Consider the following 25,542-nt stretch of genomic DNA (forward strand, 5'->3'; position numbering starts at 1 on the left):
TGACCCATTGCAAAAGTAATTTTATTGTGCTCTTTTGTGTACAGAGTGGTCACAAGTCATATTTGCATATTTGCATCCCCTTAGGGTTTCAGAAAAATTTGAGCTAAGTTCAATATAGAACACAAGTGTTTGGCTTATGTTGTCCATAAGTCAAGCCTGAAAACAGGCAAATCAAAATTACCATCCAACAATGGCCTTTCAAAACTTTAATTTTTGAGATACCAAAATTCAAGCAACATGGATCATAAGTAAAAACATACTTCAGTCAGCTAGGACAGGTGATATAACCAAATTGGAACTGATTTGGTTATGAGTTTGGGAGGGCAAACACAAGGCCGTAAACAACAATGTTGAAATTTATTATGGTAAAATACTTTACTTCAATATCAGTTCCATACCATTTTAAAAGCCTTAGAAAGCCCATCCCTACAGCAGCTTGCCTTCCCCTATGTCACTTACAAAGGATATTTATTCTATTTTCTTGAGTCTGACATTTCCTTCAAATGACTCCAAATGCCACCTCTGAATTATCTTGCCTTGCTGCACTTCAAACGTCTGGTGTAATATAGTAACACTGCACAACCAATATATGGTTTCTCCTGTTCCATTCCCAATGAAGAATGCCTTTTCATGGTTTTCACGATAGATGAGATGACACCAAATCACTATTCTGTTGACAGACAGACTTTCAATTTTCTCTCTGGTCTTTGTCTAGAGGGCATGCAAAAAGCAGGAGGAAATGAGAGAGGAGGGTGATTCTTTTTACTCCTGCTACAAGGTCCCTCTCACACTATGCTATATATTTTCTTGTCCAACTTTAAAAAATCTGAGGGCAAACCAGAGAATAACTGTCTGTGACTTTTTAAAATCTCTTTCTTTTCCATCTCCTTTCCTCATGAGCCTTAACCAACACAACAGCTAGTCACTGTCTTCATCACTCTCTACAATCTGTCTGCTTTTCTTCTTCTTCCTCTGTGATCCTCCTCCTTCACTGCTTGTCCTCTTTCTTCCCTCCAAGTCATTGTCATCACCTTCCTTGGCATTAAGTAATCTGTCCTTTCCCTCCTCATCCTCCTCACTCTCTAAGCCTCCTGCTCCTTCGTCACTTTCTTCTGCCTCATCTGACTCACTTGGAAATCCTGCAGCAGAGAAGTTCATGTAATAAATACATTTTGGATAACAAAACACCACAGTAAACAAAATGGTAGTTGATTTGTGATCAGTCAACCTTTTCACCAGACAATGATTATCAGAGTGCTGTCAAAACCTCTGAACCACATCAGAAGTAACCACATTAGAGAAACAATAATACTTCACTTCGAATTAATTGAAGTATTACATCCATGAGGAATTTTTAAAACTGGTAGAGGAATACACTCAAACCTGTAATAAGTGGCACTGTATTAAGTGGTCACCCTATATATGGCCATCGGTTGTTGAGTGCTGAATTTTTCACCCTTAATCACTGTAACTTTCACGTCTTTTAGGAGGTTACCAGTCACCTTTTACTATGTCCCAACAGCCTGTTTTCATTGTCAACCAGCTGTATTGAACAGTCATTGAAAGCAGGGCCATTCAAATAAAACTATGGATAATCTTGCCAGTAATTTTCAATCCATGTTTCTCTCCCAAAATCAGAGTAAGTAGAATTTTTGAGCAAGATTCTGTACATAAAGTGGTCAATTATGGCATAGAAAGGTGTTGTTTATCATTCTTTATGATAACCCTAATCCTTGGAACCTATGTGTATATTAAGCAGTCAACTTGTATTAAGTGGTCACCTCACCATTCCTTGTGGGCAACAGCTTAATACAGGATGGTTCAACTGTATTTTCAACCTATGTTTTAATGTTTCCTTTTCACTGCCTGATTTTGCATCACACTGCTTTCAGTGGACACAAACCCTTTTCTTTAACATTGAAAACAAACTAAAGTACAATATTAAATGAAATGATCTTCAGTACATTTTCAAATTTCCCAAGAGAGGATTTAGCTAAATGACTTGACAAGTTAGCCCTCATTTAACCACACAGCTTGGTCAGTAGAGCAGCAACTATTTGAATGAGTCAAAGTGATGGGTTAAATCATGTTGAAATGCTTAGTTTTTTAACAAGCAACCTTCCTTGATTGCATAGTTTGGTCACATCAATCTCTTGTGCCTTACCCTCAGCTAATTTCTTCTTGTACTTTTTCTTTATCGCCAGCAAACTCTGTTCCAAATCTTCTCCATCATCTTCATATCGATCAGGTTCAAGAAAGCTGGCACTCAGCCCTTTAGCTTGATGTCTCTCCTTGATTCTGCGCTGCTGATTTTCACGACGTAATAGTGCTCTGAGTCTCTCATCCTCTTTCTACAAAACAAAAAAATAATCTAGATGGCAATTCTCTCTCTCCTCTAGTCTCTACTCATTTCTATTCAAATTACTTGATTAAATGAAATTCTCATCACTAATTTATTTTTTAATCCTAAGGATCAAACATTGTACATGTCCATAAATGAATATTGTTACAATCTTCGTAGTGATGAACACTACTTGAACAGTAGTGAAAATAAGGCCTGAGAAAAAATTCAGGCCTGTATGGGATTTGAACCCATGAACTCTGTGATACCAGTGCAGTACTCTACTAACTGAGCTAACAAGCCAACTAGGAACTGGTCATTATGTTGGTTTCAAATAAACCTGCGAAGTAATAAATAAATGACTGTAAATAAATGAAAATCATATATGTGAACTGTGGATAAAGAAATGAATGTGGAAGCAATCTTCATAGTTATGAACACTACTTAAGCAGTGGTAGTCTGAAAAAATTAATAAAGACCAGCCCCCAGTTTGCTTGTAAGTTTAGTGCGCAGAGCACTGCACTGGTATCACAGAGGTCACAGGCTCAAATCCTGTTCACTACTGCTTAAATAGTGTTCATCACTGCCAAGATCACTTCCATATTCATTTCTTTATCAGCAGTTTAAATATATGATTCTCTTTTATTTACAGTCCTTTATTATGTTCATACCTTGATAAGTTCTGATCTCTGTGCCTCAGGGTCCATGCCAGCTGCAGGGAGTATTCGTATTTTTTGTGCTTTAGATGCTCGGTCGGCAATAGACAGTGTCATTTTTCTGTGAGTCTGGCTGGTTGTAGAGTGGGGTCTGAAAGTGAGTTTCTCTTTAAATACTGCTTGGCCCTGGAGACCAGTCCCCTGGAGAAATAAAATCATCAGGAAAACAAAACTTCTTAGTTACTGAGTTCAAACTCTGTACTCTGACCAATTTTGGAAAAATTAAGTTACCAGGGGGGGAAGAGGGGAGGACAGATCTTAGAGTTTTTGGATGGGGGGGGGAGAGCAGATCTGAGAGTTTTTGGATGGGGGGGGAGGGCAAATCTTAGAGTTTTTGGATGGGGCCCCTATAACAACTTTCTTTGAATTGTAACACAGACCTGCTGAACAAAGAGATGGTTACAGTTGCCATCAATCTCATTTTTGTGAACATCAAACACTTCTCCCAGCAGTAATGATGTTGTACCATCAGACCAACGAACAATTCTTGCATTGCTTTCTTTAATTTCATTTCCCTCCTCATCCTTTCTGTACCTCCATCGGATTGTGTTTTCAACCTGAAGGAAAGAAGAAAAATATTTTAAAATTACCGCAATATCTAAAGGATTTCATAAATAAAAATTTTCCATGATCCACAATTTTTTCAAAATCTCACACTCCACCCTTCAAAGTGTATGTCTGAGTGAACTAACAAAATGATTTTACACAAATTCAAATAGACCCTTATACTTTTACTTGTGGAATTACATTTTCTTTCACAAAGAGCAACATGCACATTACCTTAAGCTTCAGCCTGGCTCTTCCTTCTTCATCTAAAACCTCATCTTCTTCCATTTCATCTTCATACAAAGCTGGGTCAAATGGTTTGTGTTCAATGCTCAAGAAGTTTGGCATCTTTACGAAATACAACTCAGAGCCCAGAGAGAATTGACAGTATGGAATAGTGACATCAATTCTTGTTTCTTCTTCCTCTTCTTCTTCATGGGGAATTTCATCGGCATCTCGAGCTTCGATATCTTCACCATCCTCAACTTGTTCTTCTTGTTGTTCTACAAGTCTTTCTTCTTTTTCTTCATGCTAAAAACAATTAAATTCTACTCAAGACTGTAGCAAAATTCTAAAAAGTGATTGGTTGTCAGCTTCCCAATTTAAGTGCATACAGGAGAGCATATGGCATATGCTTTTTATTAGACTATAAGCATGGTTACATAATTCTGACCTCTTCTTCATCTGATGATAGCTCTTCATCATCCCCAAATAAATCTGCAGAAGACACTTGAGACTGGAGTTTGGATTTTGTCACTTCTTTCTGTGAGCAAAAAAAATGAACACCCATTTGAAAACAATACCAATTCACATCTCTGCTCCAGAAAGATTTTGAGTAATTTACCATACTTCAAACCTTTAGAGGTGAAAAATGCCACACCAAACAACATAAAAATCTCTCAGAATAAAGACTTGCTTCCTTTCAATGGTTTATACTTGTTTTAATATATTGCTTTTGCTACATCCCTGCCACTTTCATCATTTATACTCTAACATCAGTATGCATATTCTCCACACTGTTCTCTACACATTTCCTAAGGTGCTGACAAGGAGAATTTGTTTAACAATCTGGAGCTTCTTTAGTTGGTGATCATTTCCTTTATTCTTGTGACCCAAGTGATTCGGGGGTAATATTGTAAGGAGAAATTAGATGCTAATCACTCTCTGGGGTCAAAGGATTAATCTTTTCCCCTGTCTTATTTCCCTTAATAACTCAGAATAGCTTGGCTAAGTTCTAAAAATCGTAGATGGAGGGCAGTTACCTTCCCCTTTGGGGTGCCTTGGTGGGTATTGAATTGAGGTTGTGGGGGAATGGAGGAATGGGTAAATCAGTTGCCCGATATACCTCACCCTTCACTAATAAGCTGATAATAAGCTGATGCACTGGGCTAAGAGATTCAAGATGTGGTTAAAACTAATCCTGAAGTGCTATGCATATGGTAACAGATATTTTTTAATGTATTCAATCCAGGATTAGAGTAAATCAAGTCTCAAAAGCGTAGCCTTGATGTAGCATGTCACTATCTCCCGCTGAAATTCTTTGGAACAGAACGGTCAATATTTTTTTTTGTTTCACTGTGCAGGGTATAATTCTTGTAAGTTTATTCATAATACTTTAGCAGGAGTCATACATCAATGTATTTGTAGCAAACAGCTGGTAGCTCTCATGTATAAATCGTTCAGTTCTCACCTCATTTTCATCATCATTTTCATCATCGTCTCCTTCCTCGTCTTCCTCGTTCTTTCCTTCCGCTATATTTGTTCCTTCCTTCGCATTTTCATCGCCGCTCTCCGCTTGCTCTTCATGGTCTGATTCAGACGCCTCGGCGCCTGGTTCACCTTCGTCTTCCCCTTCACTGGGTGAATCACCAAACAGCTCATTCAGCTCAGCATCTCGCTCTGCTCTTTTGCTTTCTTTTGCTGATTTTCCTTCGTCTTCGCTGTCCTCCAAATCACTACCAAACAAAAAATCTTCCATCGACATTTTGACTTGAAGGAACAGAGAGAAACACGTGGTCAGCGATTTCCAAAGTCTTCAACAGTGTGTTTGTGTAAAACTACCCATTTACCCAGCTTCGAAAATGGAAAGAAAACATACTTATTTTCTTCATCTGTGGAGAAATTATCTATGATATCATGGGTATTTTTCGTTCCGATTATGTGCATAGGCTGAAAAAAAGTAATTAGATTGACAAAACAGAGCAGCCTTTACCATGATTCACGTTGGTTATGCGTGTGTACCACGCGCGAGAAACTCGAGAATAGCCTCGTTGTAAAGATCCCGCATGTCTCACACAAAAATGGCGGAAGCGTCAGGCGAATTTGACGTTGGAGTAGGTGCAATGAAAAGCGAAACAGTCGCGGTTATTCCTGGATTGGGGGACTTACCAGTCTCTGGTAATCAAGTATTAAAACGGAGCAATCAGTCAGGAAACGAAAGTAGTCACACACCGCCGTGGGAAGACAGCGACGACCCTATGCGAGCAGAAGACCAACCTGACTCTTGGTCGCCGCCGCGAGCGAAGAAGAGAAGGCGATCGACCAAGCGAAAAAGCGACTCTCTTGGAGTAAGGGAGGCGAAAAATCCTTTGATGCAACTGAACGAAATACGGCCTGGTCTTACGTATAATATTACTGTTAAAGGCGGTCAAACACATTGCCCTGTGTTCTTTGTTTCCGTGAATGTTGATGGAAATACCTTCGAAGGACAAGGCTCAAGTAAACAGAAAGCGAAGCACAATGCAGCCGAGAACGTTTTAAAGTCTTTCATTACTCAGATTCGTTCACCAGTCCATCAGCTGATCACAGGAACTCGCGACGTTACCACAGACTTTACTTCCGATAACACTGGATCACTTCTAAACACTTTTGGTAATAACGATCAACCGATGGAGGATGCAAGTATGAATTCAATTGAATCTTCACTTCCTCCCCTGGGTGTCACGAAAACTCTAAAGGTGCAAACTGAAGCCGGAAAGCATCCAGTTTCGCTTTTAAATGAATTTCACCCGGGGCTTAATTACGAGTTTCTCGGTGAAGAGGGAGAACCAAATGCGAAGCAATTCAAATTTAAAGTTACTATCAATGGCCAAGATTTCTCAGGACACGGTAGCAGTAAAAAGAAAGGCAAGGCCAATGTTGCATCTAAAGCACTTTTTGCATTGTACAACATCCGCACCTTCTATGCATTTGGCCAATCAGAAGCAAGGCTACAACCTGCATACTTAGAACCTCCACCATCAGCTCAACTGGAGCAGGTTGCAGCAGATCTCATCGCTGATGCCGTTCTCGCCAAATTTCAGAGTCTGCAGCCAACTGCAGGGGAACCAATAAGACGCAAAGTTTTGGCTAGCATTGTTATGACAAGTCGAGGTGACAGTGAACAAAAATTTGAGGTCATTAGCCTTGGAACTGGAACCAAGTTTATAAGTGGAGAGTACATCAGTGACCAGGGACTAGCAGTGAATGATTGCCATGGGGAAATAATTGCTAGAAGATCCTTTTTGCGATTTTTGTACTCACAGCTTGAGCTGTGTGCTGAGGGATATGAGGAGGAGTCCATATTTGAGAAGAAAAAGAGTGGATTATTTGGTGTGAGAGATAATGTTGAATTCCACTTGTACATCAATACATCACCTTGTGGTGATGCTCGTGTTTTTTCGCCACACGAGCCTATCATGGGTGAATCTGACAAGCATCCTGGAAGAAGAAAAAGAGGACTTCTCCGAGTGAAGCTTGAAAATGGAGAAGGTAATTTTTCTTCAGGTTATTGTGATCTTGAGAGTGTTAAGTTCAAGGAGAGAGTCATTTACTCCTTAACTCCCATGAGTGACTAAGATAGAGTTTCTCCACAGAACATTGATACAATATCCACAGACAAGTGATGAGAATAAAGAGAAATATCAATAAGGGGATTACTAGTTGATTCAATGCCAAATTCTCCAAACTAACATCATAAGAATTGTATGACAGACAGTAAGGAGAATTACTAATGAGATCTTGGGAGTGAAAAGGTTAAGTAACCACAAACACAACTGCTGTTACAATTGCCAAAATATTTTTTCATCCTCCTTATCCATGCTGGTGATGATAACATTTGAGTTATTGATTGACAGTTAGTATTGTCAAGGAAGTGAAGTGTTGCAACAAAATCAGACAAGAGTAGTTGGTGAACTTTTTTCTTGCAATCAAAACTGCAGTTTTTGAGCTTGCCTGAGATGGAATTTTACTGAACTTGCAGCGAATGGAAAAACTTTACATGTCATGTCACATGGATGATGTTGGGCAAAAAAAAAAACCAAAGCATACTCTGACTTCTTTTAACTAAAATATGGTTTGTGGTGAATATTCAGTTACTAGTTAAAATACATAAATATTTCTTACTTTTTTATCCAGTTGGAAAACTGCTTTATTTTACCTTATCAGGTACTATTCCTGCAATGAAAGCTGACACCACCATCCAAACTTGGGATGGTGTCCTCCAAGGCGAGAGGCTCCGCACCATGTCATGTTCAGACAAAGTCTGCCGCTGGAATATACTTGGGGTGCAAGGAGCACTGCTTAGTCACTTTTTGGAACCAATATATCTACAGTCAGTTGTTCTTGGTAGCTTGTACCATTACGAGCACATGTCAAGAGCCATGTATCATCGTCTAGGTGATCTAGAAGGGTTGCCTCCTCTCTTCAAACAGAATCGTCCACTTATGAATGGAACAAGTACCCCAGAGCCACGGGCAACAGTGAAGTCACCAAACATTAGTGTTAATTGGAGTGAAGGAGACCAGGGCTTTGAAATTGTAAATGCTACAAAAGGAGTGATTGGAGATGGACAGGCTGTGTCAAGGCTCTGTAAACAAAGTTTATTCAAACGTTTCATCATGCTGTGGAAGAAACTAAGACCAGCAATTGCAGGGCCATTGTCATACCATGGCGCCAAGGCTGCAGCTGGTCAGTATCAAGCAGCTAAAATGATTGTGATGAAAGGATTTGAAAGCCAAGGCCTTGGTTCATGGATTAGGAAGCCTGTGGAACAAGACATGTTTGAACTCTCTGAGGAGGATCTCTAAACTGAGCAGCTGGAAGTCAAGTTATTGCAAATGTTTCAGAAAGGTAGAATCAGTGTTTAGTGAAAGTAATTACTTCTTGTACAGAACATTGTATTTCTTACCCAACACTTTCAATTCTCTTCCTAAAAGAAATTACTTAAACTTCAAAATGATTGGAGTTTGTACCTTTTAGATTCAGGTTTTAAAGGGATTATGAACACAGCAGAAAGGAAATATTTTACTGAGATCCATTTTTGGATGTATTTAGATGCAGCACTTAGTAAAGATCTTGGTTATTTGGACACTCAAGTGACATTACAGTTATCATCAAGAATGTGAAGTTTCATTTTCATCTGTTTCATCAGAATACTTTTTTATCTGAAAAGATCAGATAAGTTTATGCAGGCATCAAATCTGGTTATCTTCTTGGAAAAAGTTACATATAGGCAATCCTTTATAAAGTCAGTTAAGGTGCTTAAATAACTCCCAGTAAATTAAGCATGTTCATAGCTTATAGTGATGTAACCATTTTATATCCAAATATCTTATTCATTATCTTTCATGTTTGTACAGGATGTAAACTTGGAAACTTGGTCTAAAGGGACCGATGACTTATAGCTATTTATAAAACTATAAAAAACTGTAGAGTTTATGTGGTTGGATCAAAAATTGTTATTTTTGCTGTTTTCTTTTTCCTAATTTATTAACCTTGCCCAGAATATTTTCCCTGACATTAATTTTAGGTTGTGACTTTTCCAATGACTTCAGCTATTATAAACAATAAAAACTGTAGTTTTTATAGTTTGATCAAAAATTGTTGTTTTGTCTGGTTTTTTTTCCTTAATTTATCTACTTTTTCCCAAAATAGTTTTCACGGACAGTAATTTTAGGTTGTGATTTCTCCAATGACTTCAGTTATTATAAAACAATAGAAAACTGTAGAGTTTTTGTAGTTTGATCAAAAATTGTTGTTTTATCTTTTATTTTTTTTTTTTTGAATTACCAACATTTCTCAAAATATTTTTCACTGACATTAATTTTAGGTTGTGATTTCTCCAGCCATTGAATGGTTGACATGCACAGGAAATTATTAAAATGGAAGGACTGGGAACCAGATTTGAAGCTACTTTTTCTCTCCAATTTTTTTCTTCCTATATCCTGCCTGTTTAGCAGGGTACGTAAGGAAATGAAATAACAAAGATTCAGTGAGAGTGAACAGAAACACTCCAAAGACTAAAACTGAGTTTTTATTCAGTTCACTTTTGTTGGAAATTCTATTTACAAAATGTTAACAATTAGTGAGAAGTTTAACAGTGACAGATCCAAGGGAGGGCTGAGTAGGGAAGATTTTCTGCCCCACCACACCACTTGTGCCCCCTTCTGTTCTAGAGACACGTATGTTTTGAGAAAAGTTATCTCTTGAGTAGTGAGTAACGTTGGTTAAAAGAAAGAAGAATAAAAGACTCGGAAATAAATAAAAATTAATATGTGTTAATGATTCAAATATAAACTTTGTTGGAAAGAAAAATTTCATAATTTATCCAACAACACTCCTTGGTGAATCTATTTCATACAAAAATAACAACCTACAATTATTGAAATTCATGAAAAAACAAAAGAGTATTGGAAATCAACCACTTTTCAATTAAATAAAATAAATACAATCAGCTTCGTGTCCTGACAAGCTCTGTAACAAGGACAGTTTATCTTTGATCACGAACTACACTGCTTTACATCTAAAAAGATTTAGAAATGTCTTCTAAGCAGTATGAAACTACCATCAATACTATACAGGTTCAAATACTATTCACATGACGTGAAAAATAAATAACCTCTTTCACCCACACTGTGAAAGGAAACCCCCTCTTGAAAATATTCCATTTTTTTCCCTTTGGTGTTTGATTTTAAAATGCTGCGTTTCTAATTTTGGCGACTTTTTCCAGTATAGACACGTGACTTGCAAAAAGAGGAATATTGCCACTGACTCTCTGCCACCGCACTGCGGCCGCGTCGTCTCCGGCCTGTGAATGTGAATCGAAGAATTTTCAAAAGGTTAAAAAAGGGGTTTCGTTGAGAGACTGAGGAGGAGGGGAGGGGGGGGGGGGGTTTGACGCGACCGGTAAGCGAGCGTTCTTGTATCAAGACAATAAGTGTGTGGTAATAGGTATATGAAAAGGAAAACTTTTCGCCCAAAAAAGGTTGTAGTTGGTTTACAAATTAGCAAAGGTTTGTAGAGCCTTTTCTCACTCCTCCCTTCTCATCTTCCTGGCGTTCCAATACAAAAACAACTCACTTGTAGTTTGAATTCACTGAATATTTCTCCGGTGTCGTCGTGGAAATTGACGGCCACTGTTTCCATCCAAGCGTTGTCTGTGTTTCTGGGATCATCAACGTAACCTTTGTACACCTGGAAAATCAAGAAAATAATAGTTATTGCTACGGCCTGGAGCGTATCTTTCCTTCATAGAAAAGGGCAAATAAATTAATCGAGTCACCTCAACTCCGTTGTGAAAGAGTCTGTCGATTTGCCGGCTGATTTTCTCTCTTTCTGCGTCTGTGACACTGAGCTTTGCCATTGCCTCTTCTCCAAACTCCGCCTTAAGAACCTGAGTTACAACTTGCCCCGGTTCGACCATACCCTGAAAAGGTAGAAAATGAATGAATACATGAAAGATCGCGTCAACGAACCAACAAGCAAACGAATGAACAAAACAACCACACAACTAATGAAAGGGAAAAACGAGCGAACACGCGAGAATACGATTGGCCAAACGAAAGAGAAATTGAGAAATAAACAAAGGAAAATAAGCGAGCGAACAAGCAAGTGAACGAACGAATAAACGCGCGCACACGCAAATGAAATAACAAACAAGGTGAACAAACCGAGAGAGGGAAGGTTTATTGACAAGTGCGACTATTGATAGAAAATGAATGTCAACAAATGTACAAACAGCGACTGCTAAACCCTAATTGAGAAACTTACCCCTGGTATGGCCCACTGACTATTGTCCCTTCTTTGAATAGCAACAAACTCAAGAACTTTTTTCCCTCCGTCTAACATAACACCGCCGCTGGTTCTCTTCCACCTGATAAATATCACACAACAAAATACATTGGTAAAGCTTAACCCACGAGGAAAAAGTGAAGTAACAATACAAGCTTCTTTCTGCTGCGGTAAGAGAACAAACCTGAAAGATAATAGGGATCAAGGGTAAAACAAGAGTATAAGGACGGGAGACACTACTGTCTACACATGACAGGTGTCCTGGTAAAAGTCATGCACGCGGTACCAAACGTAGGAAGTGTAACTAGTGACGAGGGCATGGTCGGCTGCCTAACAGTGTGGCCCCTCTTTACATCGCAACATAGCAAGATGCAGTTTCCATTAAAATTAAAGATATTCACAAGGCTGTGGTCTTTTCATTACCGTGTAACAATGGGATCAGCGGCGTGGTTGGGACCGAATCGTCCCAGGAGTCCTCTTCCTACGACGCCCGTGCGGCCCATGGGATTACTGATGAGAGGAAAAAAGAAGTACCGATTTACCATCTTTTTTAAACAAGATAAAGGTAGGTTTCATGGTTTTGCTTCGCTTAGTGGATTAGTTTCCGGTTAGAAGATACCGGTACGACAGAACCTGAATTTCGTTCCGCTCTGACTTGCAAAATTGGATTGCACGTAAAAGTGAAACTGATTTTTTCCAGAATGAATGTCTTAGCTCTAACTATGCTACCATACAAACTAAAAGGTTTTCACATAGTTAAATTGTCTAAAAATTCTATAACCCATTAGCGAGACTGCTGAATAATAAATCACGCTAAAAGGTGTCGTGCAGTGATGTCACAGGTCACCCAGCAACCAGTTAATTGTGAATAGTCTCACAACATAAAAATTCTTTCGCATATATACATACAGCGGTAGTCCGTCTTTCACTCGGTACGGTCCCATATGACTAGCACGGTTTACTTTATATTCATCGTCGAGCCTGTTGTAGGCCAGCGCTGGACGAGCTGAAGGATGCCTAAAATGAACAACATGAATAACTAAGGGGAGTAACTATGGTAACATATAAAACACAACACTACATAAACTCATAGGGTGGGTGTGACCAAACGCCTGGCACCCAACGACGCAACCTTTATATCAGGTAATATTTGCTGTTTTTGATGAAGAATGGCTCTTAGATGACGAATGGATTATATAATAATTCAAACCATAGTTGTGTGGTTGTCTTTCTTTCCTAAAATATCACGTTGACCAATCACAACGCGTGTTATATGATGCCATAAAGCAACTTACATGCTCATTAAGTCGTAGTCAGCCCATGGAGGTTTCTTCAGAACAATAGGGGCGGTATAATTTACGGGACTGTAATCTGGTAAGTCCACCTTCGAAAAGAGTTATGTATCAGCGGTAAATACGACAAAATAGAAAATGAAAAAACGAACTTCAGGCCGAAGAAGTAGAACAGTCGACCTACAGAACAGGCGAAACACGCGGGAAAATGCAAGCGCGGAAACAATCGGCTTCAAGCAGAGGAACGCGCGTCACCAGCGAAAAGCGCGGGAAAACGTAACAGAGAAAATAGCATGGGCTACAAGCGGCCACACGTTAACTACGTAAAAAAAGCGGGAAGATGCAATTGGAAGCAAGAGCAATGAAACTTGTGCTTCAACAGCCCTTACGGACAGTGGAAAGACTTAAACGAAACGCGTTCGGTGCAGGAGAACGCAAGGACGAAAAACATTAACTTAGGCAAAAAAAAAAGAAAAAGAGTCACTCACTTCCCACGGCACGTTATCATCCGGAACCTGAAATCTCTTCACAGTGGATTGCGGGTAGGGCGTTGCGCGTGCCTTGTGATGGATGAACGCTGGAGCTACTGGACGAAGATCAAGAATGTTGGCGGGCGCAGTTTCTAAAATGAGAAAGATCAAAATTATTTAGTTTGATTATGAGAACCTTTTATAGTCGCAAGAGGTAAATATTCTACAACATTATAAAAGGTTTCTCGTGGACTTCGACAAGAGATAAAACCGAAAACCCTACTTCTGTTTTAGTCTCTTCCTATTGGGCCAATAAAAACAAGGAATTTGCTGCAAAATGCTAATGAAGTCTAATTACGGTAAGGTGGATTCATTACTAACATTTAACAAAATTACATCCACTCACCTGACGACGGCATGGAGGAAGTTTGAACCTACAACAATGAAAAATGTTGTGAGCATACCTTCAATTAAGCACAGTTTTAGAATTATGAATCAGAATTAAACAATAGCTCCATGAGAATAAAGGAAATGATCGACAACTGAAGAAGCTGTTAATTGCTAAAAAACCCCTTCCTTTTCATTACTGTGGGGAATATACAGAGAACGGTATGGATAAAACACCTTTTGACTATGAGCTAAATCCACCAACGTCTTCATCGTTTCTAATATCGATGCCACGTTGTCCTCCATTCGCGCCAGTCTCCGCTCCAAAGCACCAGTGTCACGCGTCGGCGGTCTAAAATCTATATTCGGCTGAGCTACTCCGGGGGCGCTCTCTGAGTCCACGGCACTAGTGTCCATGACACATTCCATTATACGGTCAAGCTTAACAGTGGCGTCGTTTACCCTGTTAGAGGAAACAAAGGTAAGAAGGAGTGAATTGAAATCTTTATGAGAATTGCTATGTTCATAACACAACACCACACCACAAACCTGTCTCCGAGGGTACAGACTCTTTTTTCCAATGTGTTCTTCTCCTCTGTTCGTTTCGTGTGAAGGAAGTACTCTGCTCCCTGAAACTCCCAGTTCTCAAGTTGCTCCTTCTCGTAATCAGTCAATTTAATTTCTTCAAATAAAAATGAAGGTAAAATTGTTTATACCATTGTTTCTACCATAGAAGCGCATGGACCCTCGGCGTCTCTAAACCCTTTGACCCTTTAACCCCGAGGTGTGACTAGCATCTAATTTCTCCTCACAATATCACAGAGGTCCAAAATCACAGATTAAGGTCACGAGAATAAAGGAAATGATCCCCAACGAAAGACGCCCTTGATTGTTGACCAATTCTCCTTGTCAGCACCTTAAGAAATGTAGTGAGAACAGTATGGAGAATATGCATACTGATGTTAGAATGTAAAGGGTTAAATGCATTTTTTTCAATTTGATTACTGTAAACAACGTTACTACACATAGATACTGTTGAATTTTACAATCTCCAGGAGGAGCTTTGGTTGCGTCTTAAAAAAAGTTACCTGATTCCACCCTAACGCTCCGTAGTATTCGAGTGATCCCTCCTGGCAATAAATTCGTTAAAGTCCCCCTTTACACTCAGTTAGCGACTCCCCCCCCCCCCCCGGCAATACATACTGACATAATGACTGGTCCCAAATATCAAACCTATCGGTAAATACGTACTCATAGAGCTGACCGAGGGAGGATTTCCACAGCGGCATAGCCGCCATATCCATCGGATGGAGATCAGGACGTGAGAGATGAAGATCAAAGGAGGAAAGAACAGCGGTCTTCCGTGATATTCAGCGATCAGTTCATATCGCTGAAACTTCCATACCTTGTCCGAGTCTTCTTGCACTCTCTCGAAAGTGTAACTAAGAAAAAGCCAAAACAGATATTCCCTTGAGCAAGTTTCAATTGAGTTTCGAAAGTAATCCTAGATTGCTTTACTTCGCTCTCTCTTCACGAAAGGGAATCTCGACACAGAATAGCTCAGGTCGTAAAAAGCGATCTAAAATAAAACAATCCGAAGCTAAATGCGGTAACTCAAACACACGCAGCAAGACAAAACACCGACCAAAGTTACGGGAAATTAGAGTTTTTGTTTTTCCCAAATTTTCACCAGAAGAAAAACCAACCTGAGGCTCTAAAATAGTGAAAAAACAGGTTAAGAATCTAAATTACCTGAAAATGGCGATGAGAAGATTAAGTAAAAGAACATTTGTAAACAACATGTAGCCAGCTAAGAGCGCCGGCGACAGCCATTTAGCAGTAGGATGAACCTCAAAATACTCTGAGGGCTTTTGACCTGAAAACACAAAAAAAAACAACAACAAAAGGTTGAAGCTTTACGTGATGTTACTAAGGCAGAGTCATACTTGCCCTTTGTTACTTCTCACAAAGTTTCATCCAATCACAGCAAGCCTGCGAGCAGGCTGGTGTAGTAATCTATTCTTATAATCTGTTTGCTAAATATTATATCAATATCGTAAAGGAAAAGTTACATTTTAATCACAGAAGAGTAAGATGGTTGATCCAGCTACCTGAAATTTCTTCGAGAAAGAGTTCTCCGTACATCTGCCAGTAAGGTAGGTCCAGTATTCCACGGATCACCTGATCCCAGGTCTTGGCGAACTGTCCGGGGCCTGGGAATGACACCGCTTGCAGTGCGATTCCATAAGCGATAATAAATATGGCCAAAATGATTACAAACTGCTTCAGATCCTCAAGCTATGACAACAAATAAAAACAAGAAAAAAAGAGGTATTTAGAAATTGCTAACGTTGCAATAACACGAAGCATTGACTAAGAGTCAAACGTGAATAAATTAAAGGGGCTTTTAAGGACCTTAACTAAGGGTATCTTTTTTGTACATAACGCGGTTTATTACACAATTGAAGATAATTTTCGAATGGTCAAGTTACATACCTCTTACTAACCGAGCTCGAGATTTGTACTCTAAGTTACGCACCGCGTTTTTTCCGCTCGGATTTATAGTAAGAGCAAAAAAAAAGAGGGTTCGTTACTTATATCTCTGGACTCTGGGTTCAAGTAGAGGGGAAAGATTTCATAGCAAAGAAACTTTTGAATTTAGCGGGCCATACAGTGAAATACGGCCCACTAAATTGACCAAACAAACCACGCGTACCCTATCTCCACGGAAACAGAAAAAGTCAGGTAATTATACCATTACGTCACACAATCTTACCATTTTTCTAATCATGACAAGTTTGGGACCGAGCTGTCTGTTGACAGAAACGATCTGAAGGGAACGCACGATAAACACTATTATATTCAGTGAAAATATGATCCGGGCAGCTTCATAGGTTGAATCAAAAAAGCGCAGACATGCTGCAACCACAAAAGCCAGGAGTGCAAATGTGTCCACGAGATTCCACGTGTCACTGAAGTAAACACTAAGTTTGTCACCAAAGGTCTTCGGTTGTTGAGCCGCCAGCTGATTAAAAGAAAAGAACAGAAACAAAATCATCAGATAAAGATTAAAAATTAGTAAATTACGGAGAGAAACTTTTCAAAGGTGAAATTCGGCATCTTTTGCGCCCTTCAACTTTGAAATCAAGACTAATTCGGGCCGTTGTGAGCTACAGGTAGCGCAACTAAACATTCGTCAAGTTTTATCTCGGAAAGTAGTGAGCCACAAGTAGACCAACCGTAAATTATTTAAGTTTCCCTGTCAGTTTACACTCCTGAGCAGAGAGAGGTATTGCGATAGAAAAGGTTAATTCCTTAGAATATCTTAGGATACAACAAAACATCGACCTATAATTCCAGAGTACACCAAACTAAACACTCGGCCATTTAATTTTCACACGTAATATTTCGGTGCTGTGTGATCATGGATTAAACATCACGCTAGACTGTCATCGTGTTACCCACCTGTCTAATTTCTTCCATTATGATAGTGAGGATCCAGAAGTAAAGAACAAATTCCACCACACTTAATCCGCCGAGAGTCTTGGACGAGTCAAATTTCGGGAAGTACATCGTGATTACGTAACCATAAAGCAAGATGAATGCTATGTAAGACACCTGCAAACGTGACATCAAATGGATGAAAAACTTTCAAAGTTGGGATATGTCGTTAAGGTATTATGTGTAAAAGCTTACCAAATTTCCCATAAACTTAGTGAACGGCGCTGAGTAGAAGGATGTGATTCTATCATAAAAAGTCATGTCTGTGGATCGCATCATATGCTCCATAGAATGATCTTCTTGAAGCTCTGTAAAAAAAAAAAGTGTTTAAATGAGTTGAGAAAATATTTTATTCTATGAATATTGTATTTATTTGGATTAATGTCAGTTTCTGAGCAACTACGCACCTGCCCCTCCCCTAACCCAGCAACAATCAACTGATAACAACTAAGGGTTAATGTGAGGTTAGGGGAGGGGTAGGGGTAGGGGTAGGTGTGTAGTTGTTCAGATACTGACATTGATCTGATAATTTCAGGGGCTAAAGAACTATTTTAATTGTTTCATAAAGCTTACATCAGTTTCACGGGATCAATATCAGTATCTGGGCAACGGCCCACCTACCCCTCCCCTAACCCAACATTCACTTTAACTTGTCATCAATTGACTGTTGTTGGGTTAGGGGAGGGGTAGGTGGGCCGTTGCCCAGATACTGATACTGATCTGTTTCACGCCTAGCACAAAAAAATCTACGTATAGAATTGCTTTAGTCCAACATTCTTATCGGTTTCGAAAGAGAACGTCATCTTCAAAGGACTTCAAAAGTCTTCACAAACGACTTAATGGACAAGATACTTGATGAAGTTCTTAATTCTCACAATAGAATCAGAAGATTCGTAGAGTGATTGATTGGGAGAATCACTATTCAAAGGTTCTTTACCTGGAATATGTTCCACTATCTCTTCAACTATGTCCTCCACTATATCTTCCTCTTCTCCTACTTTAGATTCTTCGTCGAGGTTAGTCTTAGGATTTCCGTTTCTGACAGTTTCAACCTTTTGTAGTTCGACTGTTTCTCCTGTTATGCTGGGTCTCCTTATATTCTTCATACTTTTAGAGTACAATCCCTTCTGCGACAGACGAGCTGCGGCCTCTCTTTCGTGCTGCTCATCCGGGACAAAGTAAATCAGGGGGAAAATCAGGAATGGACAGAACGTGCAAAGAATGATCTGAGGAAAAAAAAAGGTACATCGTAAACGAAGATCGCGCAGGGTTACAAAAACTAATGGAGAAAAAATTAATTGAGAAAGATATATATCACAATAAGTTTCCAGTGCTGTTTCGTAAAAAATTCTCAGGTCCAGCGCTTAATGGAGTAGAGAAGGTACACAAGTATGAAGAGATCCCAGCCAGTGTTCGGACTCAGGCCTCTCGCACCGGAGTCTGATGCACTAGCAATAAGACGAGCCACTCCTGGTAACAATAAGGGGAAGGGCAAGTTTTGAATTTCATATACCTAGGGTCCTTTCACTCAATAACCCACGGTATAGGCCTCGTGGTTAACGCGCGCGGCTTAAGGAACTTTAAATCGTCTTAACTAATTCCACCCCTCCCCCGAGAAGTCATGTTTTTCTACCTTCCACCATTTAGTGTTCATGGCCATCGCTCCCATCCAGAGTCTGGTGAGTAGCACTTGGCAGCTCGTATGTGCAATGAAATTCTGATCTTCAGCCATGACAGCCAGATCAAGTGCTGTCAGGTTACCGAAATTATCCAGTTCTTTAACGAGCAGTGTCTGGGAGAGATTTTCATTCTCTTCGTAACATTCTTGAAGTACGCCGATTGCGTGTTGTTCAAAATCGCTGCAAGAGAGTTAACAGCAGCGCTCAGAACATCGAAAATGCTTGAAAAAATAAAAGTTGATAACCGAAAAGAGAGACTGAACCTATTCGAAGTCGTTACAAAGACTGTCAATGGCTGGTAGAATTATCAAAATCTCGACCATCTGTGTCTGAAAACTTTTATCCAGTCACACAATATTTTGTCACGTATCATACAATTCCCCAGCCTAAGACTACGTGGCTACTTAACTGTTTACAACCTTATATCAGTATGCATATTCTCTACACTGTTTTCTTCACATTTCGTATAGCACTGACAAGGAGAATTTGTTTAAAAACCAAGTGCTTCATTTGTTGGTGATACTGTTGAGAGAAATTAGTTTTTAGTCACTCTGTTTAAATGTGCAGCGGATACAAGGAGAACGATACTCACTTCGCAACCTCCAGCAGCTCTGGGCTGATGTCAGTGATGGTATCATCAGCACGCGCCTTTCCCGCCATGGATTTAAGAAGACGCGTTGCCATGAGCGCGGTTGCGATCTGTTCTCGGCCCATGCTCCACATGAGCTTGGCCATCTCTTTCCGGTTACTAAGCACTGCCCAGATAAATACGTCACGATACGGTGTCTTTAGAGGGTCGATTCTGTGAAGGGGATTGCCTAGAAGTAAAAAAAGGGTAAACAATTAAGTTGTATCTTATCATAGTCGCGCAGTTATTGGCAGAATAACACTATAAATAAAAACCTTTGCGTTGCGTGACAGCTGCAAAGGAGACTTGTTGAAATACAAACCATACTCTTTAATAAATCAGAGCGCGCGAACTGACCCATACATTTTACAAACATCAATTCTCCCGGGATCGTCTCTTAAGGTTTGGCTCAAATGGTACTAACAAATGACAAAGCTATAAATCATAATGACAGACAAAAATGATAACGACGACTATGAATCTTGTGATGATAACAATACTATTGACAGAGCGCTAAGTTCTTAGATGTGTTACTTACATACAATAACTGGCTGGGTGATTTTTCGACTTTTGCCCCTTTCCTCAGGAAGTGAGGTCATATAACGTGGATCCCGAAGATAAAGGCTATGATATGAATCGCCCATCAATTCTTCTATCACTTCACCAATAACCCTCAGGTTTAAGGCTGTAATATTCTTTTTATTCTGTGGAAAAAGGAATGATTATGCTTAATTTCTTTTTCGCACCCTCAGAAAAATAAATTCGTCACTTCTGGAATGCGCGGGGTAACATGCAACCAGCGGTCAGCGCGGGAAATCGTGTGACCAATCTCAAGCGCAAGAAAACAGGACGAGATGGAGAAGCGCGGGAAAACATGTCAATAGTATGTTGATGGACGCAAAAAGAAAAAAGAATTTGCAGGTGCCATTCAGCCAGAGTGTCTATCTCACAGAGTTTTTGAAACGGAATTTCCACAAAAAGAGGCATGTTTTTTAGATGCTTTCCTAGAAGTTACGTAAAACGGGTAAAAATGGAACTGATGAAAAGCGCACAAAACGTGCAAATTTAAGCAGTAAATTTAAAAATATACATATAAAATCATACGCACCATTTCTTTTTGAACCAGAGGCTTTATGACGCTGTTACTTGGGACCTGAAAATTAAACGATATTGCATTTTCGATATCAGCAAGGAATTTCGAAAACGTTACAGAAAAAAGAAATATATTTTCATGATGTTTCGCTTAAAACTTAACTCCAAATATTGTAATCGAAGTCAAACTCCTCGTGGAATCAACAAGTCTCTACTAACTCACCCCAGCATACAACTGACATAATATCTGCGGTGTAAGAAATTCTCTCATACTGAGACCATTCTGTAGGAATAGTTCAACAAATCCTGGCTTATCGTCGAGCAAAGCTGCCAACATAGGATTAGTCAGTGCCTCCGTCTACAGAAAGAGAACGATAACAATTATTGTCTTATAATACGTGCAGTCCGTGAACGCTTTAATTGCAAAACACTAGATGAAAATTCCCCGTATGAGGGCTGTTGGCGATTGAGTGAGTAAGACCAGAAAAAGTCTTACACCCCCGCAAGATGAGTTGAGTATCCTAGCCAATAAGTAGCTGAAAACTAAGCGCGCACAACAAACATTGCATTTTCGTGTATTCAGGCGAGCGCGAGGCGAGTGCAAAGCTGCGGTCACGTACAAAATGACGAGCGTAAGAGAAATGGCGCGTTATTTCGCCCTTTTTTCGCGCCCTTCATCTCGCGTGTAACTCGCGCGCCCCTCAATCTCGCTTCACACATGCCTCCACTCGCCTGAAAAACGCAAAAAAAAAAAAAGGAATGTTACACCTTTTCCAAAACTTGTTGGAAGGTTGTCAAGCTTTACATGTATTCGTCCGCGAGACAAGAGAAGATTGGGCAAGTTACATATGAAAACATAAAAGTTACCGTCCAAAGTTTGTCATCAGTGAAGATCTCACTTTTAGCGACGTCAATCCGGTTCCAGGCCAGTGCCAAATTTAACTGCATCAAAGGAGCGGAACTGTTGGCTAGGAGAGATACGAGAATAACATTGATATTCACAGGTTTAATTGGTTCTACAGGACAGCTTAGTGCGAATGTTGTAACACAAACAACAATCGTCTAGTTTCTACTACTCAGTTAATGAATGAATGAAAAACTTTATTTAAAACACGGTAAAAATATCAGTATGAATATAGAAAACAAAGGAGAAATCTATCTTAAGTAAAATTTTCTATTAACTGGTTTACATATTTGCCGTGTGGGAGTCCGATACAGAGAGCCATTTATCAATTCTTCTCTTGAAGTTGCGTAGAGATTTTGTAGTGCGGATATCCTCAGGAAGATCGTTCCAAAGAGAAGCTCCGCTATAACTGAAGCTACGCTTCGGTGAGTGAAGTAAGTGAGTTGCCTGATAATATAGCACAATAACCGAGCTAGAGTTCGGACCCAGACCTCTCGACCCAGAGTCCAGCGCGCTGACTATAAGGACAGTGCATCTTCAACTATGCACGAAGTGGCTGTAGGCTATTGAGCCTTACTGCCCAAAGAGCTCCCTTAACAACAGCTCAAGATGTTTCTCATCGACACACATTCAATCTCTTGTAAAGAGTCCCACAGCCACGCTTTAACTCACTAATACAGTAACGCATCTCCCTCTCTATTTAAATCTCTGTTTCCTCTCTCTCTATACCTAATATTCACTGATCTGATAATAATAACTGATCTATCCAACCTCTCTACTGAATGGCACCTGTCTAGAACTTCTCTGTTTGTCAGTTTTTAATGATCCACCTTACTATTAAAAAAAGAAAAGAACAATTTCAAAAGCGTGAAAAAAACAAAACAAAACAGGTAATTGAGAGATCAAAATATCACTAAATTATTATCATACCTTTTAGGAGGGCTTTTAGAATTGCAAGATCAATGTCTTGAGATATATTGGTCTCGTCATCCATTCGGTAAATAGAGATCTACAAAAACAACAAATGTGTGAACCCTTTAACTCCCACAAGTGACCAGGACAGAATTTCTCCTAACAATATCAATACAATATTAAGCAGACAAGTGACGAGAATAAAGAAAATATCTATCAGGGGATTACTAGTTGATCCAATACCAAATTCTCCGAACAAACATCATAAGAATTGTATTGAAAACAGTAGGGAGACTTGCTAATGAGATCTTGAGAGTGACAGAATTAATATACTACGGTGGAAACTCCAGTGAAAGTTCAGAGAAGTATTTCATTTTTCAATCGGGACTGAAGGCTACGTTTCTCGAGTCGGTGCCCTGGATAAGGAGTTCTGTGGACGGTTTTGTGGCAAAACTAAGCACAGCGCAAACTTAAACATCCAGGAAACTTCCACCTCGTTGCCAGACGATCAGAGACCATGATATTTCATACATTTTTCAACTGAAAATTCATATCATTCATGCCATCATCCAAGGTACATAAACTTAATTGAGGGAAAGGAAATAAAACATTTTTTACAGATTCCCCCTATACAATATGAACAAGAAAAGACTGCAATACTAAGTGTAACCCAAAAAATAGAAAAAAGAATAAGGGACATACCATCTTATCGTCTTCAAGTACTTCTTCGATCATCTTGTAATGTTCGTCGACTTCTTGTTCCTTCCTAAATTGAAACACGTCCGCCACCTTAGCTCGTATTTTCCCTTCATACTGAGGATCGACGATAAATTTCCCATCACTGACGATAAAAAAAAGAAACGAAAAACCGCAAGGAAGACTGTCTTAACATTAGTGATCAAAACAAAAATAAACAAAAGGCAGAAAAGCAAAAGGGCTACGTATTACAAGCGGGGAATCATGCAAATGACGTTGAGCGCAGGAAGCAAATTACTGCTACGATAATCGGGAAAAAAATTACCTTGCTCCTTAAACGCGTCAAAATACAAAGTCCATGCTAAGAGCGGTGAATTACGCAGCAGGCACCAAGCGCGGAAAAATATGTCATTTTACGCGGGAAAAAAATGTATTCGCTGCAATTGCACAAACCACACAACCCATGATAAACGCGGGAAATCCCGCATCCGGCGCCAAGCGCGGGTAAACATGTCACTGGTGCCATGCGTGGGAAAAATGCGACGGCGCTTGACGAAAACATTTACCTGAATACTATATTTGGACCATAAACGAAATCATTGAGGCACAATTGGTCATTAATTCTCACCTTTTAGTGGTGTGACTGTAGGCATAAGCCACCACATCTGCTGCACGACCACTTCCATCAATTACAACAGCTGGGATTTTCTTTTTGATTAATTCACACATGGTACGAACAGTGTTTGGTCCACCCTCCAAAACCAATAGGACCACAGGGACACCAATGGCACCTTACAAATGATCGACAACCGATTGTTAACCATGTAAACAAAGTGAAATTCAGACGCCATTTTTTAGACTGTATCTATTTTTGTGTCTACAGCGAATGTTTTTTCTTTCCTGCATTTTTTTTTTTTTTTGATTCGCTGCTAACATGTAATTTTTTTCCTTAAAAATGCTAATTTGTTTCACTTTAAACGACTGTGAATATATGAAAGTCATATATCTGAACTGCGGTTAAAAACGTGAATATGAAAGCGATCTACGCGGTAATGAACACTAGTGGAGCAGTAGTGAAAATAAGACCTGAAAAAAATTCAGGCCCGTACGGGATTTGAACCCATGACCTCTGCGATACCGGTGCAGTGCTCTACCAACTGAGCTAACAAGTCAACTTGGAGCTGGTTATCATTTGGTTCCAAATAAACCCGTGAAGTGGTGAATAAACGACTGTGTATATATGAAAGTCATATATCTGAACTGCAGATAAAGACGTGAATATGAAAGCGATCTTCGTAGTAGTGCTCAAGTAGTGCTCAAGTAGTGTTCTAATGAACACTACTTGAGCAGGCCTTATTTTCACTACTACTCAAGTAGTGTTTATTACTGAACAGATCGCTTCCATAATTACTTCTTTCACTTTGTTAATAATTTGATATTCTATATCCATTGTTCTATAGATTATATTCACATGAGCCATGCTATGAAAAATTCCATGGTACAACGACTGCAATGTCTTATCCAAACAACATAACTAAATGTATTTTAGGGTATTAGCCTAAAATCTACCAGGGAAACCAAGGAATGTAAATCAACCAATCACAACAAACTTAAAAAACACTGTGCACCAGTGAGAAGTCACGACACCAAGCGCGGGAAAACGCGCCTTGCAAGGTCGCGATTGCTTCCATTCGATTGGTTGAGAAGGTGACGCGAGCTTTTCAAGCCATTGCAGAATGAAGCAACATAAGACCTAACCTAAGCAGCCACATTCAAACCAATTGATTTTAGCATGGTCGACATTTGAACCAACCTGCAGCAGACCTAGAGTCAGTTTTGACCTTCATCACAGCTTCCTCAAATCTTGAGCGCAAGTTAATCTCCACACCGTACTTTCCTTCTGTTCCGTTATCCACCAACAGGAAGTGCGAGTGATTTGAATCCAGCAAAGCCCCACTGGAGCCTGGGACCTGTTCCATGCGGTAGTGGGCCGGATACAGACCATTTGTGTCCTACATAAAGAAAATAAGAGAAGAATTGCAACCGCTGATAGCTTCATTCTGCATACTGACTATACGGAGCTTTCGGAAGACCAGAGGCAAGGTACTCGCGGGGTTCGAGGTACCGGCAGGGTTCCAGATTCCGACGGGCTAAAATTACAGCGAAACAGAATCCGCTTGGGAATAAGCGCCTAGGTATAGGAGTTCTGAGGCCACTTAACTTGAGTTATGTTGAGTGGCTTAAGGGACGGCAATGTTCCTTCACAGTGAACAACATAAGAGCATTCCATATAGCAGCAATTAGTTGGCGGGAAAAGAGAAACTTAGAC

At 39.7% G+C, this 25,542-nt stretch overlaps 3 protein-coding genes across 4 annotated transcripts in view; 1 reads left to right on the plus strand and 2 right to left on the minus strand.

The window, feature by feature from the left end:
* On the minus strand, window positions 1–5,760 carry LOC131776120 (RNA polymerase-associated protein LEO1-like). The gene is made up of 7 exons (XM_059092258.2): window positions 5,294–5,760; window positions 4,277–4,366; window positions 3,838–4,134; window positions 3,438–3,614; window positions 3,013–3,198; window positions 2,165–2,351; window positions 1–1,139 (listed from the first exon to the last, which is right to left on the minus strand). The coding sequence occupies exons 1-7, from the start codon at window positions 5,585–5,587 to the stop codon at window positions 919–921; spliced, it is 1,452 nt and encodes a 483-aa protein (XP_058948241.2). The 5' UTR covers window positions 5,588–5,760; the 3' UTR covers window positions 1–918.
* On the plus strand, window positions 5,742–9,922 carry LOC131776119 (double-stranded RNA-specific editase 1). The gene is made up of 2 exons (XM_059092256.2): window positions 5,742–7,353; window positions 8,029–9,922. Exons 1-2 carry the CDS (start codon window positions 5,889–5,891, stop codon window positions 8,667–8,669), a joined length of 2,106 nt encoding a protein of 701 aa, XP_058948239.1. The 5' UTR covers window positions 5,742–5,888; the 3' UTR covers window positions 8,670–9,922.
* The window catches only part of LOC131776154 (transient receptor potential cation channel subfamily M member-like 2), a 24,090-nt gene continuing 8,397 nt past the window's right edge, over window positions 9,850–25,542 (minus strand). For both annotated transcript variants that reach the window (XM_059092302.2, XM_059092303.2), the window contains 28 exons: window positions 25,027–25,225; window positions 23,842–24,004; window positions 23,220–23,358; window positions 22,536–22,614; window positions 21,569–21,669; window positions 20,925–21,059; window positions 20,718–20,762; window positions 20,148–20,313; window positions 19,574–19,799; window positions 18,936–19,161; window positions 18,240–18,528; window positions 17,498–17,610; window positions 17,267–17,419; window positions 16,578–16,826; window positions 15,913–16,099; window positions 15,554–15,677; window positions 15,053–15,243; window positions 14,351–14,483; window positions 14,039–14,264; window positions 13,821–13,848; window positions 13,433–13,566; window positions 12,948–13,036; window positions 12,562–12,669; window positions 12,076–12,162; window positions 11,632–11,734; window positions 11,144–11,287; window positions 10,942–11,055; window positions 9,850–10,669 (listed from right to left, as the gene is read on the minus strand). In XM_059092302.2, coding sequence (XP_058948285.2) covers window positions 10,553–10,669; window positions 10,942–11,055; window positions 11,144–11,287; window positions 11,632–11,734; window positions 12,076–12,162; window positions 12,562–12,669; window positions 12,948–13,036; window positions 13,433–13,566; window positions 13,821–13,848; window positions 14,039–14,264; window positions 14,351–14,483; window positions 15,053–15,243; window positions 15,554–15,677; window positions 15,913–16,099; window positions 16,578–16,826; window positions 17,267–17,419; window positions 17,498–17,610; window positions 18,240–18,528; window positions 18,936–19,161; window positions 19,574–19,799; window positions 20,148–20,313; window positions 20,718–20,762; window positions 20,925–21,059; window positions 21,569–21,669; window positions 22,536–22,614; window positions 23,220–23,358; window positions 23,842–24,004; window positions 25,027–25,225 — 4,068 coding nt within the window. In that variant the 3' untranslated portion in view covers window positions 9,850–10,552. The remainder of the gene's footprint in view (window positions 10,670–10,941; window positions 11,056–11,143; window positions 11,288–11,631; window positions 11,735–12,075; window positions 12,163–12,561; window positions 12,670–12,947; window positions 13,037–13,432; window positions 13,567–13,820; window positions 13,849–14,038; window positions 14,265–14,350; window positions 14,484–15,052; window positions 15,244–15,553; window positions 15,678–15,912; window positions 16,100–16,577; window positions 16,827–17,266; window positions 17,420–17,497; window positions 17,611–18,239; window positions 18,529–18,935; window positions 19,162–19,573; window positions 19,800–20,147; window positions 20,314–20,717; window positions 20,763–20,924; window positions 21,060–21,568; window positions 21,670–22,535; window positions 22,615–23,219; window positions 23,359–23,841; window positions 24,005–25,026; window positions 25,226–25,542) is intronic.

The sequence above is a fragment of the Pocillopora verrucosa genome, chromosome 10, assembly GCF_036669915.1.
Source record: "Pocillopora verrucosa isolate sample1 chromosome 10, ASM3666991v2, whole genome shotgun sequence".
In the NCBI taxonomy this organism is placed as follows: Eukaryota; Metazoa; Cnidaria; class Anthozoa; order Scleractinia; family Pocilloporidae; genus Pocillopora; species Pocillopora verrucosa.